The following is an 18,842-nucleotide window of genomic DNA, read 5'->3' on the forward strand; positions in this document are numbered from 1 at the left end:
ACAAACAACACAAACAACTAACAACATAACACATAGCTGTCTGTGAGGGTCGCTACAATACTTTTAATCAAGTATAACAATTTGGTACTTTTTCCACCACTGCTTATAAGGATGTTTTAATGACTTGTGAATTTATAGCTTAATACTACTGTTATGATAGCTGTACTTCTGTACAAAGTATTATGTTGTCCTATGTTGTCATCTAGTGTTACATTTGGGTACTATAGCTTTTAAATTGCTAGCTTTCAGTGAAGAGCTATTTCCTGTCAGAACAGAACAGACAGACAAGCTCAATTTTTTTCACCTTAGTAGGCCTTGGTTAAAGATGAGTCTTTACATACTTTCAAGTTATTAGAAAATGCTTTTGCTAATTCAAATTGGGTTTCTAAAATATTTGTGTTTTTTACATGTTTATTCTAGTTTCCTAAATTTGGATGATGCTAAGCTAATTACGCTAATTATCACCCATTCACTTAACATTGTGCGTTAGCATGCTAGCTATCGTTTTAGGATGGAATTTAGCTTCTTGGTTTTTGGATGTATCTAGCTATTTTAAGTGTTCAGATATCTCTTGTGACAAAGCTAAATCATAGTTATTAAGCTACTGTATATGGACACTTAGATTATGTGTATATGTTTAGTGGTACCTTTCCTGTGATTGTCATCATATCTGCACAGTCATGTTGTTTAACTAGGCTAGTTTTTGTTGCTATCTCGCGATAGAGATGCTGTTCTTTATTTGTATCCATTTGTGTGAATGTATATAGTGACTTTCTCATACAGTTTCTCCTTTCTGTATCTATTACAGTTTTCAAACAAAATGTCTTCTACTAAATATTCTTAACGGTACCAATGCCTTCTGATTATTTACTGGAAGAGTGTAAGCTATCTGCCAAGCTTTGTAGCATACACATTGTGCAGGTAGAACAACTGCTCTTATTACTATGCTTAGAGTCAGTGTTATGACACAGTATAGGTGTTGTAAGGCATTATATGTACCTCACATAACAAATATGTTATCCAACGTTTCGTATTATTTGATTGACATACAGCAAAGAGAGGGATTGGAAATAGACAGCCTTGCTGTACTGTACCTTTCACCTCTAGTTTGCATTCGCACTGCTTTGTTCCATACTCATTGATGATCTTGCAGGTGTACACTCCCGTGTCCGACTTCTGAGCAGAGTTGATGGTCATTTCAAAAGTGCCGTCCTTGGTCTCGCGCACTGTGTGGTGCAAGTCTGTTTTTATCGTCTCCCTGTCCCTCAGCCTGAACAAAGAGAGAGTTCTATATTTAGAAATGTTTTGCAATGTTTAGAGATGCATTACAATGGAGAGGGAACTACAGTATACTGGTTTTATAAAGACTACATTGTAAATATAGAAACCTAGGAACCATTGTCTTGCTAATGTGAACCATGCCATGCACAAAACTCTAATGGCAAGATACAATATACAAAAGTATGTGGACCCCCTTTCAAATTAGTGGATTCGGCTATTTCAGCTACACCCGTTAATGATAGGTGTATAAAATCGAGCACATGGCCATGCAATCTCCATTGAGAAACATTGGCAGTAGAATGGCCTTACTGAAGACCTCAGTGATTTTCAACGTGGCACGGTTGTAGGATGCCACCTTTCCAAGAAGTCAGTTAGTCAAATTTGTGCACTGCTAGATCTGCAAAGAGAGCATTGCTGTCTTGAAAGACTACAACTTGTCCCGACACTTCCAGACAAAGCATGCAGAGAAATATAGGAATATGTCTTCATATTGTTGATATTCTTACGAGGCATAACCCCAGACTTTTAAATTACAGAGGAGATTGCTTCAGTGCAGTCAATGAAGAGCACAACCACAGGGAAAGATTGTGACCACTGATGGGTGCCTAAACTTGACTGGAAAAAAACGTTGGTCTTTTGAAAAGAATACAAGATCAAGTAGCTGAGCTGAACCCAGATCAGAAAATTATTTTCCTGCATTATATTATTCATCAGGTGCTCTGTAAATGTGTTCTAAAAATGAGCCATGTTGTGGATACAGTCATTTAGTGGTGAACTTCATACGAGAAAAATCTTTAAACCACAGGCAGTTTATCTTACTGTTGGAAGAGACAGTCGGGTTATGCAGATCTCCCCTACAACAAAACGTGAGATGGCTGAGTTTGGGGAAGATGCTTAAAAGAGGGGTTGGGTTAAATGCGGAAGACACTTTCAGTTGAATACATTCCGTTGGACAACTGATTTCTGTAGGTATCCCCGTTTCCTTAAAAGGGTGTAGAACCTGAAGTTGGAGATTGCAAATGAAAGGAAAATATGTGGATTTCAATGGTGCGTTTTCTTGTTGTTTTGAGGATTTCAAAGTGTTGGAAAATGACATGCTGTTAAATCCTCTCCTTTTACTTTCAATGTGGATAACACTCCCACTGACCTGCAACTTGAGCTTATCGATCTTCAGTCTGATGCAGTGATTGGAGAACTATTCAAACAAAGTCACTGACAAGGTTCTATGAATCTCTCAATGAACAAAGCTTTCTAAAGACTAGGAGTCATGTTCAGAAGATGTTTATACTGTTTGGGTCAAACAGTAATATTAAACATTAATGAACATACAAGTGTCTTATATCATTTACAAGCTTAACTTCTTGTTAATCCAACTGCGTTGTCAGATGTTTGTACTGTTTGGGTCAAACTATGTATGTGAACAGACATTTTCAGTGATGAAATATAACAAGTCAAGGTCATACTGACTCTAACCTCAGCAATACTACGCATAGCAACATCAGAAACTATACCTGACTTCACTGCTCTAGTCAATGGCCATCAGAGACTTCACTCCTCACGCTGATTGAGTAGTATTTCTTTGTGCTAGGTGTTCCGTAGCGGGATCACATCCAGTGAAATTGCAGGGCGGCAAATTCAAATGACAAAATCATAATATTAAACCTTAATGAACATACAAGTGTCTTATATCATTTAAAACCTTAACTTCTTGTTAATCCAATTGCGTTGTCAGATTCCAAGAAAGCATACCATGTGATTACCTGAGGACAGCGCCCCACATCAAAATAACAAATAGCGATGAAATAAATCACCTTTGAAGATCTTCCTCTGTTTGCAATCCCAAGGGTCCCAGCTACACAATGAATGTTTGTTTTGTTTGATAAAGTCCTTCTTTATACTTCTTTATGCCCAAAAAATTCTGTTTTGTTGGCACATTCATTTCAGTAATCCACAACTTCAACATGCATACAAAAGGAATCCAAAAAGCTACTGGTAAACTTTGTCCAAACAAGTCAAACAATGATTCTATATAATCCTCAAGTACCCTAATATGTAAATAAACAATAATATTTCAGACGGAAAGAACAGTGTTCAATAGGAAAGGAAAATAACGAAGAGTGTGCTCTCATTCACGCGGGCCAAAAGCCTACCATTCCTGATTAGCTCACTTTGGAAAAACTTTGTTTGTTTTTCAAGAAACAAGCCTGAAACCCTGTATAACGACTGTTGACATCTAGTGGAAGGCATAGGAACTGCAATCTGTGAGCTATTTTTTATGTAAAGAGCCATAGACTTCCATTGGAAAGGCCTGTGACCTCAAAACAAAAAACTGAATGGATTTCAAAGTGTTTTCTATCATATTCTACCAATTATTTGTATATCCTAGCTTCTGGGCCTGAGTAACGGGCAGTTTATTTTGGGCACGTCAGTCAGGCAGATATTCAGGATACTGCCCCCTAGCCAAATGTAATGTTGAGCTCTCTCTCTTTCTTGTGTTTTTGTGCATACCCGTTAATAAGAGTTCTGTCCGTGGTGCTGAATGCACAGTGAACTTTTCCCTCTGTGTAGTTCATTGCATGTAATAAATTAAGTAAAATGTAGTAATGAAAATACCTACCAATAGGAGAACATGGGATGTGGTTTATATGTTAAAGTTGAATAAGTGAATTACACGAGATAAATCTGTCAACACAGTCATACACATGATGTATAATCCTGTCATATGATGGGGGCCTCCATAGAAAATAATTTCCCAGGCCTGGTCTAAGAGCAATAACGGCTCTGCCTCGAAGTGGTAGGCCACACAAGCTCACGGAACGGGACCACCGAGTGCTGAAGGGCGCAGCACGTAAAAATCGTCTGTCCTCGATTGCAACACTCACTACCGAGTTTCAAACTGCCTCTGGAAGCAACGTCAGCACAAGAACTGTTCGTCGGGGGCTTCATGAAATGGGTTTCCATGGCCGAGCAGCCGCACACAAGCCAAAGATCACCATGCACAATGCCAAGCGTATGCTAGAGAGCTGTAAAGCTCGACGCCATTGGACTTTGGAGCAGTGAAAATGGCTCTCTGGAGTGATGAATCACGCTTCAACATCTGGCAGTCTGACGGACGAATCTGGGTTTGGCAGATGACGGGAGAACGCAACCTTCCCCGATGCATAGTGAAAAGGTTGGTGGAGGAAGAATAATGGTCCGGGGCATGGTTCGGGCTTGGCCCCTTAGTTCCAGCGAAGGGAAATCTTACCCCTACAGCATACAATGACATTCTAGACAATTCTGTGCTTCCAACTTTGGGCCAAAGTTTGGGGATGGCCCTTTACTGTTTCAGCACAAAGGGAGGTCCATAGAGAAATGTTTTTTTGAGATCGGTTGGGAAGAACTTGACTGGCCTGCACAGAGCCCTCACCTCAACCCCATCGAACACCTTTGGGATGAATTGGAACGCCAACTGCGAGCCAAGCCTAATCCCCCAAAATCAGTGCCCGACCTCGCTGAATGGAAGCAAGTCCGGGCAGCAATGTTCCATCATCTAGTGGAAAACCTTCCCAGAAGAGTGGAGGCTCTAATTACAGCAAAGGGGGGAACAACTCTATATCATTACCCAGGATTTTGGAATGAGATGTTTGACGAGCAGGTGTTCACATACTGTACCTTTGGTGATGTAGTGTATGCATGACAAAACAAATTCTGTATTGTATCAATAACTCTTGTATATTAGAGCAGGCTTTTTCAGTTAAGATTAAATACACAGAGCATTGAATTGATGATTTAATGGCGTAAGGAAACCTACCAATAAAGCATGGGTTTAGGCTGTCCATTTAGTCGGACAGACATGGTCACTTCTTGCCCCTCAATGACCGCTTGATCATTCATAGTTACCTGTTAAAACAGAGGATGAGTCATTTTGAAATGGGAGTTGACAGCACATAGACTAATTTCCATGCTGTCACTTTTGAAATGCAAACTCCACTATATGGAACATCGGTAACACTTTACATGACACACAGTGTCATAATACATTATGATGTCATATGATTGTATATATAATACATACATATATAATACACATATATAATGTCATATGTGTCAAAACCCACATTTTTTCCAATTAATGTTTTCCCTGCCAAGAAGTTTCCTTTTGTTAGAAAGTTTGTTTCAAAAACCCTTTGTTGTTGTAAAGAATTTTTTACAGTCATGTTCTTTTTCTCATTATATTTTAAATAACTAGTAGAAAATAAACTTCATGAAACTGTCATGAAGCATTATGACCATCCTGCAGGACTTTACTTGGATTAAGAAAATACAGTTTATGACACTGTCAAGAAGCTTTATGACCATCATAATAATACAAGCCCAATAGGCCTATCACATACTTTCCCTTATATCAATCATCAGTCAAAACAAGGATGTATTGTCCTGCTCCTGAAATCTAGTCCTGCATTCATCCCAGTCATCAGCAACATAGCATTGGGGTAGGTGCATGTCTGACATCAATGTGTGTGCAATTACAATGATAATTTAAAATGGTAAATTAAAAATATATATATATAACATGACATCTTGGCTATGGTGTAATGGAATGTTTTGACATGTGTGGAAGGTGATGTGGGTTTTGACACTCTTATGTAGATGCCATAACCAGCCATAAAATAATGCAATATAAACTCAGCAAAAAATAAAACGTCCTCTCTCTGTCAACTGCGTGTATTTTCAGCAAACTTAACATGTGTAAATATTTGTACGAACATAACAAGATTCAATAACTGAGACATAAAATGAATAAGTTCCACAGGCAGGTGACAAACAGAAATGGAATAATGTGTCCCTGAACAAAGGGGGGATAAAAATCAAAAGTAACAGTCAGTATCTGATGTGTTCACCAGCTGCATTAAGTACTACAGTGCATCTCCTCCTCATGGACTGCACCAAATTTGCAACTTCTTGCTTCCACCAAGGCACCGGCAAGTTCCTGGACGTTTCTGGGTGGAATTGCCCAAGCCCTCACCCTTCGATCCAACAGGTCCCAGACGTGCTAAATGGGTTTGAGATCCGGGCTCTTCGCTGGCCATTGCAGAACACTGACATTCTTGTCTTGCAGGAAATCACGCACAGAACGAGCAGTATAGTTAGTGGCATTGTCATGCTGGAGGGTCATGTCAGGATGAGCCTGCAGGAGGGGTACTACATTAGGGAGGAGGATGTCTTCCCTGTAATGCACAGTGTTGAGATTGCCTGCAATAATGACAAGCTCAGTCCGATGATGCTATGACATACCGCCCCAGACCATGAAGGACACTCCACCTCCAAATCGATCCAGCTTCAGAGGACAGGCCTCAGTGTAACGCTCATTCCTCCGACGGAAAAAACGCGGCTCATCAGTGAGGAGCACTTTTTGCCAGTCCTGTGTGGTCCAGTGATGGTGGGTTTGTGCCCATAGGCGACGTTGTTGCCGGTGATGTCTGGTGAGGACCTGCCTTACAACAGGACTACAAACCCTCAGTCCAGCCTCTCTCAGCCTATTACGGACAGTCTTAGCACTGATGGAGGGATTGTGCGTTCCTGGTAAAACTCGGGAAGTTGTTGTTGCCATCCTGTACCTGTCCCGCAGGTGTGATGTTTGGATGTACCGATCCTGTGCAGGTGTTGTTACACATGGTCTGCCACTGCGAGGATGATCAGCTGTCCGTCCTGCCTCCCTGTAGCGCTGTCTTTGGCATCTCACAGTACGGACATTGCAATTTTTGCCCTGGCCACATCTGCAGTTCTCATTCGTCGTTGCAGCATGCCTAAGGCACGTTCAAGCAGATGAGCAGTGACCCTGGGCATCTTTCTTTTGGTGTATTTCAGAGTCAGTAGAAAGGCCTCTTTAGTGTCCTACGTTTTCATAACTGTGACCTTAATTGCCTACCGTCTGTAAGCTGTTAATGTCTTAACAACCGTTCCACAGGTGAATGTTCATTAATTCTTTATGGGAAATGGGAAACAGTGTTTAAACCCTTTACAATGAAGATCTGTGAAGTTATTTGGATGTTTATGAATTATCTTTGAAAGACAGGATACTGAAAAAGATATGCTTCTTTTTTTGTCTAAATATATGTCATGTCAGTTATGATCATATTATAACAGGTTATGACAAGTTATGTCAGCTGTTAAGACATGGTTATGATGCTGGTTGTCACGTAAAGCATTACTGGAACATCCACTGCATGAATCACCATACAATATGTGCTTTGAAATTAAGTTTAATTAAAACAATTGATAGATTTTACAGTGTATTGCAAATTGTCCTTGCCCCTATGCTTAACTTTACCACAATAGTATAATGTAAAGTGAAGGATAGCCAAGTGTTACACGAGAGATCCTTTTGGGATCAGTGTTACAGTCTCACCTGGAATGCAGGGGGCTCCTTGAATCGTGTGTCGACTATCTTCCTTGTCTCAGGCCCTCCAAAATCCATGCCTTCCTCCAGTGGGCTGAGGTACTCTTCATCAGATGTGATAGGGCTGCTGATGTCCCTAAGAACACCCAGGTTCCCCTGCGGCTCCTGCATGGGCTCTGTTGAATATACATTATAATAAGATGAAGAATAAAATAGAAAATGTACTTTATTCTATGTTGTGATCGCAGTATCCAAAGGTGAACAAGGCTTTAACCATTTTATGTCATTAAAACCTCTTAAAGCTAGGAGGCACTATTTTCATTTTTGGAAAAATAACGTTCCCAAAGTAAACGGGCTATTCCTCAGGACCAGATGCTAGAATATGCATATAATTGACAGCTTAGGATAGAAACTACTCTAAAGTTTCCTAAACTGTAAAAATATTGTCTGTGAGTATAACAGAACTGATATTGCAGGCGAAAACCTGATAAAAATCCAATCAGGAAGTGACTCTTATTTTGAAACCTCTGCGTTCCTATGCATCCCTTTTGACAATTGAAAGGGATATCAACCAGATTCCATTTTCTATGGCCTCCCTAATGTGTCTACAGTCACCAGACATAGTTTCAGGCTTTTATTTTGAAAAATGAGCGCGAACGACAACATTGCGTCAGTGGTCAGGTGGGGGCTCTCAGAGTGATTTGTGCGTAATAGACAAAGGTGGCCATTTTTTCTCTCGCTCCTACTGAGAAGCCAATTGTCCCGGTTGATATATTATCGAATAGATATTTGAAAAACACCTTGAGGATTGACTATAAAAAAACATTTGCCATGTTTCTGTCAATATTATGGATCTAATTTGTAATTTTTTTTCGCCGTTGTCGTGACCGCAACTTCGGTGGATTTCTCAACAAAACATGAACAAGAAAAGGTATCTCTGCTATAAAACGGTATTTCGGCTATAAGGTATTTCGGCTATAAAAATTATCTTTATGGAACAAAATGAACTTTTGCTGTCTAACTGTGAGTCTCGTGAGTGAAAACATCTGAAGCTCATCAAAGGTAAACAATTGAATTTGATTGCTTTTCTGATTTTCGTGACCAAGCTTCCTGCTGCTAGCTGGACATAATGCTATGCTAGGCTATCGATAAACTTACACAAATGCTTGTCTTGCTTTGGCTATAAAGCATAATTTCAAAATCTGAGATGACAGGGTGATTAACAAAAGGCTAAGCTGTGTTTCACTACATTTCACTTGTGATTCATGAATATGAATATTTTCTAGTAAGATTTTTTTGTCCGTTGCGTAATGCTAATTAGTGTAGTTGATGACAATTCTCCCGGATCCGGGAGGGGTAGTTTTAAGAAGTTAATAAATACGGAATCCATAAAAAATTTTTTTATATTATGTGACTCATTTCAGGAAACTAGGTGCATGTCATACTTTGTTACTTCACAGGAGAGCCATTTGAATGTAAACTTTTCCTTTTAATAAAAATGTGTTTTTTTAGGGCAGAAATGCCTTCTGGAACATGTGGACTTTCATGTACCTTAATAACAAACTTGTATGCTATCTGTTAATGGGATAAAAATTGTAAAATTATGAGCCTAGTTGGTTTAGCCATGGAAAAAGTCAGAAACCTTTCCCCTAGCCATGATTGGCTAAGATAATAGGTGGGGTGGACATGCCGAGAGATGTGTTCAGATTGGTCTGCCATGTAGCTCGCTTCTGTCTATAACGTGAGCTGGTCGGTATGTGTAGGTAATATTTTCTAACACAGCTTTTTTAAAGATATCACTTACGAGAACTGCAAAAGTGTTGCTCTACACTTTCTGGAGGACTGAGTTTTGAAATCAGTGGAATGCCCAGGGGAAATATGAGTATGATAGCAAAGGAAATTCTGCTGTTTTATTGCAAATATGCAGAGGGAGTTGAAAAGAAAACACACAGAAGGCTATTGTACAAAACACCTGTCTCTGGATTACTGTCAGGACCCGGTTACGAATCTGGGTCTCCGGAGTGAGAAACAGTCACTTAACCAACTGAGCCACGAATAGTCAGCAGAACCCAGAAGAGGAGGCAGACACAGCAGTACTTAAGACGGTGTATTTAATAAAGTAAAAAGGAGAAGTCCTTCAATACAAAAATGGCAAATCCAAAAGGTGGTAGGAATAGCACAAAAAAGCCTCAAGAGATACTCAAAAACAAAAACAGAATTCCACAAGAGCATCCACCGGAATCGACAAGAATACACAGAACACTAGGGCTCGGTGCTAACATACAAACACAGAGCACAGAACTGAGGGAAACTAAGGGTTTAAATACAATCAGGGGAAAACGAGGCACAGGTGCAAATAATAATGGGGAACAAGGGAAAAAACATAAGGTCAAAAAGCACAATGGGGGCATCTAGTGACCAAAACCCGGAACAACCCTGGCCAAATCCTGACAGATTACATCTTCAAACTAAGGGCCACCATGGCATCTGTGACTAAGCGTCCATCCATGTAACAGATAAGATAGCCTAGCTAGCTACATTTTTAGATATTACACATTTATAATTTTGTCAGAAAGTCATTTACATTTCAAGTTTAAGCTTACTGTTAGCTATCTGGCTAACGTTAGCTGGCTGGCTCACTAGCTAATGTTTCATGTGTGATCTGTGTAGTAATTTTATTCATATCTCAGAGTAAATTGCATTGCTAGTTATAGCCTAATGTTAGCTAGCTGGCTAACTTTGAACCTGGTTGGTTAGCTACCTGCAGATTCATGCAGGGTAGTAACGTTATGAGTTGGGATCATGGTTTATTGTTTAGCTAGCTAGATACATGTCGAAACAAAAGACTTCACTATGCAAGTTACCATTTAAATAGAATGTTCATGATGTCACTCTGACAACTGTTGACAAACAAAGCTGGCAAAATTCGATATTGCTATCTACTCTGATTTCAGAGCACTCTCTTATTTTTTTAAGAAATGGTACCAGTGTGTCAACCATGAGTAGTAAACACAGAAAGTTTGTGATTGAAGCTCCTCCTCCATCTCTCTCTATCCATATTTGTAACGAGGTGAGAGACTGGTTGCCGGGAAGTCAGGCGCAGGAAAGCAGAGATGGGTGATAACAGGAGAACTTTAATACACACCTTGGCCCAAAGGGACAGGTGAGGCAGCACAAAGCACAGCCACGGTAACATGACCCGGATTAAACAAAACAAACAAACCTAGGTTAGAAACAAACCTAGCGCAAGCCAAGGGGGAAGCTGTAACCTGTAACTAAACTCGTTCAGTCTCCCTCAGGACTTTAAATGGCCCCACAAACCGCGGCCCCAGCTTCCGGCTGGGCAGGCGGAGGGGCAGGTTTCGGGTCGAGAGCCAGACCCGGTCCACAGGTGCGAACACCGGGGCCTCACTGCTGTGACGGTCTGTGCTGGCCTTCTGGCGCAGCACGGCCCGCTGGAGGTGTACATGGGTGGCGTCCCAGGTGTCTTCCGCGCACCTGAACCAGTTGTCCACAGCAGGAGCCTCGGTCTGACTCTGATGCCTTGGCACCAGAACTGGCTGGTACCCCAGTATGCACTGGAAGGGTGAGAGGTTGGTGCAAGAGTGGCAGAGCCGGTCCTCCCCTGGCCGGTCCTGACAATAAGACCGCAGAAACCTACCCACATCCTGGTTCACTCTTTCCACCTGCCCATTACTCTCGGGGTGAAAACCAGAGGTAAGGCTGATCGAGACCCACAGACGTTCCATTAACGCCCTCCAGACCCTCGAAGTGAACTGGGGACTAGGAAAGAGACGGAATGCTGGGAGAACAGGCATTTCTCAGCCTTGACAGTCGACCAAGCACCTCGAAGTGGTCCAGTGCCGCATCTCCTTCTACCCACATAGCGCTAGCCCACTCCAGGGCTTTCCCCGAGAGGCACGAGACGAGGGAGGACACCCTCTCACGTCCCGAAGGAGCCGGGTGGACGGTCCCCAGATACAGGTCCAGCTGCAGCAGGAACCCCTGGCAGCGTGCTGCCGTCCCATCAAACTCCCTGGGAAGGGCGAGACAAATCCCACTGGGACCGGGTGCAGGGGAGGTGAGTAGTGGAGACCCCTGTTGTGCTTGTGGGGGCGCTGGAGGGACTCCCTGTCTCTCCCAGCATCCATAGTCTGGACGATGCGGTCCATGACAGTGCCGAGATGGTGGAGCACCGTCGTGTGCTCCTGGACGCGCTCCTCTACCCCCACAACAGGGGCACCCGCTCCTGCTGACTCCATTGATAGGTGTGGAATTCTGTAACAGGGTGGGTGACTGGTTGCCGGGAAGTCAGGTGCAGGAGAGCAGAGATGGGTGATAACAGAAAAACTTTAATATACACCCTGGATCAAAGGCACAGGCGAGGCAGCACAAAGCACAACCATGGTAACATGAACCGAATTAAACAAAACAAACAAACCTAGTTTAGAAACAAACCTAGTACAAGCCAGCCTGTAGCGTAACACCCTACACAAAGAACAATTCCACACACAGATATGGAAACAGGGTAATATACATTTAATCTGATGAGGGAATGTGAACCAGGTGTGCGGGAATACAAGACAAAACAAATGGAAAATTAAAGGTGAAGCGGCGATGGCTAGAAGATCGGTTACGTCGACCTCCGAATGCCGCCCGAACAAGGAATGGGACCGACTTCGGCGGAAGTGTTGACAATATTAGGCACATTCAACAAGTTGCTCTCTCTCTATCTCTCTCTGATAATAAATGTTGGTTCTTAGATATGAAATGTTGGTAACTGTAAACATGGACATAGAAATGTAAGGGCCAAAAGTTATATTCAACTGCAGTTAATATTTCAAGAGTGCAACTTACATACATGTGCATGCATAATGCCTTCAGAAAGTATTCATACCCCTTGACTTACTCCACATTTGTGACCAGATTCAGAAAACTATGCGTATGGCGCAAGTCACGACTTCACAGGAGAGTCGTTTGAAAGTAAAACATTTTTTTTTAGCTAAATGTTTTTTGGCATAAATGTCTTCTCTAACATGTGAACTTTCATGTGCCTTAATAACAAACGTGTATGCCATCTGTAAATACAAATTAAATTGTTAAATTACGAGCCATGTTGGTTAAGCCACAGAAAAATTAAGCAACCTTCCCACTACCCATGATTGGCTGATATAATAGGTGGGCTGGACATGCCGAGAGTTCGGATTAGTCTGCCATATTGAAGCTTTCTGTCTATTTGAGCTTGTCAGTCTGTGTTGGTAATCCTGTCGACCGTGGCTTTAAAAAAATGTATTGTGTAGTGGAGCTGCATTAGTGTTGCTCTCCACTTTCTGGACGATCAAGTTTTGAAATCAGTGAAATTAGAGTTTGATAGCAAAAGAGATGGAGAAAACACCTGTCTCCAGATGACATTTTCAAACTAAAGGCAACCGTGGTATGGCACTCCTGACAGGGAAATGCGTCCATCCTGTATGATGATTTATACAGGTAAGATAATCTAGCATTAGCTAGCTACATTTTCAAATATTACACGTCTCTAATTTTGACAGTAAGTGGTTTCATTTCAAGCTAAAGTATACTGTTAACTAGCTAGCTAACATGGACAAGGGGTAATTAGAAATGATAACCATTGTGGAAGAAGGAATATATGTGTGTACCGAAAGTAAGCAAAGAGAATCCTTAACCTATGTTTGAACCAATCCAGCTATAACTCTGTGGAGATAAAATAAGACAGCGAGAGCCCCTCCAGGTTATCCGAATCTGTGGGGGACTGGAACTGTCAGCTAAGTTGTAATAAACTGTGGAGAGACTTCAGGAGATAATCCAGATATAGTGTGTAACGTATGTGCGTTAGTGGGTTGGAATGGACTTTTGAAAGAGCTTTGTCCTTGTCGGAGAGGGGGAGGGACATTTAAGACGCTATGACGTTATTTGTGATATATAAACTAATGTACATTAGTTTTTAAGTAGAGCTCTCGGGAATAAACGCTATTGATTGATTTTGAGACAGTTCTTTTTCTATTTTATGCAAATAAGAACCTTACAAATTCTTAGAAACAGATAAAGTGTTTTGCTTTGTTATAATTGAATTGGTTGATGAACATATAGGAATTAAATTCCTCTAACGCTAGCGTTACGTGACGTGTGTACAACACCCGTTCAATATTATGGGTGTCAATAAACTTCTGCAAAAAAGCGTAATGAAATTGTTGCCAGCAGAGCTGGATAGGCTGTTTTCATGTTATCCAGAGGTAAACAAATCATCGGCCAGAGCATCAAGTTTGCTCTATGAGAGCGAAACGAGATGGTGGGGCTAAAGCTTAAGAGGGTGTGAACAATGCTAAATGGGTGTATACAAAGAAGAGCTCTTCACTAGATATGAAAACATTCAAATGCAATTTTCTCAAAAGTGTGTTTACAAGTTGATTAACTTTCAAAGCAGAATTACTTTCCCATTGTTCTTCAAATGCATTGTATGATATATCATTGTGTAGCTCTGAGTTACCATTAAAAAACACCAAGTCACATTTTGCTACAGGTGGTGAGTCACATTTTGTTGTGTTACAGCCTGAATTTAAAAAAGACTCAAATTGAGCTCAGGTACATCCGATTTCCTTTGATCATCATTGAGATGTCGCTACAACTTGATTGTAGTCCACCTGTGGCCAATTCAATTGTTTGGACATGATTTAGAAAGAAACACACCTGTCTATATAAGGTCCAACAGTTGACAGTGCATGTAAGAGCAAAAACTATGCCATGAAGTCCAAGGGACTGTCCGCAGATCTCGGAGTTAGAATTGTGATGACGCATATATCTGGGGAAGGGTATAAAACAATTTCTAGAGTGGTGAAAGTTTCCAAGAGCACAGTCGTCTCCATCATAAGGAAATGGAAAAAATAAAGATCTACCAAGACTCCGTCCGACCAAACTGAGCAACCGGGCAAAAGGACCTTGGTCAGGGAGGTGACCAAGAACCCACTCTGACAGAACTACAAAGTTCCTTGGCTGAGATGAGAAAACCTGACAGAAGGACAACAGTATCTACAGCACATCACCAATCTGGGCTTTATGGGAGAGTGGCCGGATGGAAGCCACTCCTGAGAAGGCACATGACAGCACGTCTGTTGTTTGCAAAAAGGCACGTGAAAAACTCAGAGCATAAGGCAAAAGATTCTGTGGTCTGATGAGACAAACATTTTACTCGTTTGCCTGAGTGCAAAGCGTTATTTCTGAAAAAATAGAGGCACAGCTCTTCACCCATCTAACACCATCCCTACTGTGAAGCATTGTAGTGGCAGCATCATGCTATGGGGATGCTTTTCAGTGGCAGGGACTGTGAGACTGGTAAGGATAGAGGGAACAATGAATGGAGCCAAATACAGGCAAAGTCCTAATGAGAACCTGCTTCAGGTTGGAAATGACCTTAGACTGAGGCAAAGATTTACGTACCAACAGGACAATGACCCCAAGATTACAGACAAATCAACGCTAGAACGGCTTCAGAACAAGAATGTGAAAGTCCTTGAGTGGCCCAGTCAAAGCCCAGACTTGAAACCCATTGAAAATCTGTGGAAAGGCTTGAAGATAGAGTGGTTTCCGGTTCCGGTTGGAGCGAGCGGCCGCATCTACACTTCGGTCCGCAGGTAGTATAACTTTTTATAACTTTTCATTACATTTCGTTATAGTACAACGGTTTGATTTGTCTAATCTTAGCAATTTCTTCTTAGCCAGCTACATAGCCGTCTTTGTATCAACGACAATTGCATAATTATCGTATTTCGTCGTCCTAACGTATCTGCCCAGCAGCTAGCTAAGCAGCTAAGCAGCTAGCTAACATCCACTGTCCACTAGCACTGTAGAAACTATTACACTCAACTGAACGACTCGATTAGCGTAGTGTCAGCTAGCTACATAGTTGTCTTCGTATCCAAGATAATTGTGCAGTTTAGAGTGTGTAGACTTAGAGTGATTATCTTAATTTACCGAGGTTAGCTAGCCAGCTATTTGTCGTCCTTAACGTAGGAAATGCTGCTAGCTAGCTAGCCAACAGCTAGCCAACCTCTACCGAATTGAACTCCAACTACCCGGTCAACATTCCGCGTCGTTCCACAGGTAGTATCACATTTTCATTTCACTTCATTACAGTACAACGGTTTGATTTGTTTGATCGTAGCTAGCCAGCTACATAGCCGTCTTTGTTTCTAAGACAATTGTGTAGTCTAGAGCGATTTTCTAGGTTAGCTGGCCAGCTATTGTCGTTCTTCTAACGTAGCTAGCCAGCTAGCCCCCGAATAGCAGCACTGTTGTAACTATTACAGTACAACGGTTTGTTTTGTTTGATCGTAGCTAGCTAGCTACATAGCCGTCTTTGTATCTAAGACAATTGTGTAGCCTAGAGCGATTTTCTAGGTTAGCCAGCCAGCTATTGTCGTTCTTTTAAGTAACGGAACGCATTCAACCTTGCTAGCTAGCCAGCTAGCCCCCGAATAGCAGCACTGTAGAAACTATTACACTCGACGGAACGACTTGATTAGTGTAGTGTCAACATCGCAGCCACTACCAGCTAGCCTACTCCAGCAGTACTGTTTCATTTCAATCATTTTAGTCAATAAGATTCTTGCTACGTAAGCTTAACTTTCTGAACATTCGAGACGTGTAGTCCACTTGTCATTCCAATCTCCTTTGCATTAGCGTAGCCTCTTCTGTACCCTGTTAACTATGTGTCTATCTATCCCTGTTCTCTCCTCTCTGCACAGACCATACAAACGCTCCACACCGCGTGGCCGCGGCCACCCTAATCTGGTGGTCCCAGCGCGCACGACCCACGTGGAGTTCCTGGTCTCCGGTAGCCTCTGGAACTCCCGATCTGCGGCCAACAAGGCAGAGTTCATCTCAGCCTATGCCTCCCTCCAGTCCCTCGACTTCCTGGCACTGACGGAAACATGGATCACCACAGATAACACTGCTACTCCTACTGCTCTCTCTTCGTCCGCCCACGTGTTCTCGCACACCCCGAGAGCTTCTGGTCAGCGGGGTGGTGGCACCGGGATCCTCATCTCTCCCAAGTGGTCATTCTCTCTCTCTCCCCTTACCCATCTATCTATCGCCTCCTTTGAATTCCATGCTGTCACAGTTACCAGCCCTTTCAAGCTTAACATTCTTATCATTTATCGCCCTCCAGGTTCCCTCGGAGAGTTCATCAATGAGCTTGATGCCTTGATAAGCTCCTTTCCTGAGGACGGCTCACCTCTCACAGTCCTGGGCGACTTTAACCTCCCCACATCTACCTTTGACTCATTCCTCTCTGCCTCCTTCTTTCCACTCCTCTCCTCTTTTGACCTCACCCTCTCACCTTCCCCCTACTCACAAGGCAGGCAATACGCTCGACCTCATCTTTACTAGATGCTGTTCTTCCACTAACCTCACTGCAACTCCCCTCCAAGTCTCCGACCACTACCTTGTATCCTTTTCCCTCTCGCTCTCATCCAACACTTCCCACACTGCCCCTACTCGGATGGTATCGCGCCGTCCCAACCTTCGCTCTCTCTCCCCCGCTACTCTTTCCTCTTCCATCCTTTCATCTCTTCCCTCTGCTCATACCTTCTCCAACCTTTCTCCTGACTCTGCCTCCTCAACCCTCCTCTCTTCCCTTTCTGCATCCTTTGACTCTCTATGTCCCCTATCCTCCAGGCCGGCTCGGTCCTCCCCTCCCGCTCCGTGGCTCGATGACTCATTGCGAGCTCACAGAACAGAGCTCCGGGCAGCCGAGCGGAAATGGAGGAAAACTCGCCTCCCTGCGGACCTGGCATCCTTTCACTCCCTCCTCTCTACATTTTCCTCCTCTGTCTCTGCTGCTAAAGCCACTTTCTATCACTCTAAATTCCAAGCATCTGCCTCTAACCCTAGGAAGCTCTTTGCCACCTTCTCCTCCCTTCTGAATCCTCCTCCCCCTCCCCCCCTCCCCCTCTCTGCAGATGACTTCGTCAACCATTTTGAAAAGAAGGTCGACGACATCCGATCCTCGTTTGCTAAGTCAAACGACACCGCTGGTTCTGCTCACACTGCCCTACCCTGTGCTCTGACCTCTTTCTCCCCTCTCTCTCCAGATGAAACCTCGCTTCTTGTGACGGCCGGCCGCCCAACAACCTGCCCGCTCGATCCTATCCCCTCCTCTCTCCTCCAGACCATTTCCGGGGACCTTCTCCCTTACCTCACCTCGCTCATCAACTCATCCCTGACCGCTGGCTACGTCCCTTCCGTCTTCAAGAGAGCGAGAGTTGCACCCCTTCTGAAGAAACCTACACTCGATCCCTCCGATGTCAACAACTACAGACCAGTATCCCTTCTTTCTTTTCTCTCCAAAACTCTTGAACGTGCCGTCCTTGGCCAGCTCTCCCTCTATCTCTCTCAGAATGACCTTCTTGATCCAAATCAGTCAGGTTTCAAGACTAGTCATTCAACTGAGACTGCTCTTCTCTGCATCACGGAGGCGCTCCGCACTGCTAAAGCTAACTCTCTCTCCTCTGCTCTCATCCTTCTAGACCTATCGGCTGCCTTCGATACTGTGAACCATCAGATCCTCCTCTCCACCCTCTCCGAGTTGGGCATCTCCGGCGCGGCCCACGCTTGGATTGCGTCCTACCTGACAGGTCGCTCCTACCAGGTGGCGTGGCGAGAATCTGTCTCCTCGCCACGCGCTCTCACCACTGGTGTCCCCCAGGGCTCTGTTCTAGGCCCTCTCCTATTCTCGCTATACACCAAGTCACTTGGCTCTGTCATAACCTCACATGGTCTCTCCTATCATTGCTATGCAGACGACACACAATTAATCTTCTCCTTTCCCCCTTCTTATGACCAGGTGGCGAATCGCATCTCTGCATGTCTGGCAGACGTATCAGTGTGGATGACGGATCACCACCTCAAGCTGAACCTCGGCAAGACGGAGCTGCTCTTCCTCCCGGGGAAGGACTGCCCGTTCCATGACCTCGCCATCACGGTTGACAACTCCATTGTGTCCTCCTCCCAGAGCGCTAAGAACCTTGGCGTGATCCTGGACAACACCCTGTCGTTCTCAACCAACATCATGGCGGTGGCCCGTTCCTGTAGGTTCATGCTCTACAACATCCGCAGAGTACGACCCTGCCTCACACAGGAAGCGGCGCAGGTCCTAATCCAG

General features: G+C 43.3%; 1 protein-coding gene across 1 annotated transcript in view; it reads right to left on the reverse strand.

The window, feature by feature from the left end:
* LOC135547779 (striated muscle preferentially expressed protein kinase-like) overlaps positions 1 to 18,842 on the reverse strand; it is a 203,453-nt gene that overhangs the window by 97,164 nt on the left and 87,447 nt on the right. The window contains 3 exon segments of the mRNA XM_064977037.1: positions 1,095 to 1,270; positions 5,075 to 5,163; positions 7,673 to 7,839. Of these exon segments, the coding sequence (XP_064833109.1) occupies positions 1,095 to 1,270; positions 5,075 to 5,163; positions 7,673 to 7,839 (432 nt within the window).

Source organism: Oncorhynchus masou, chromosome 10 (genome assembly GCF_036934945.1).
Source record: "Oncorhynchus masou masou isolate Uvic2021 chromosome 10, UVic_Omas_1.1, whole genome shotgun sequence".
Taxonomy (NCBI): Eukaryota; Metazoa; Chordata; class Actinopteri; order Salmoniformes; family Salmonidae; genus Oncorhynchus; species Oncorhynchus masou.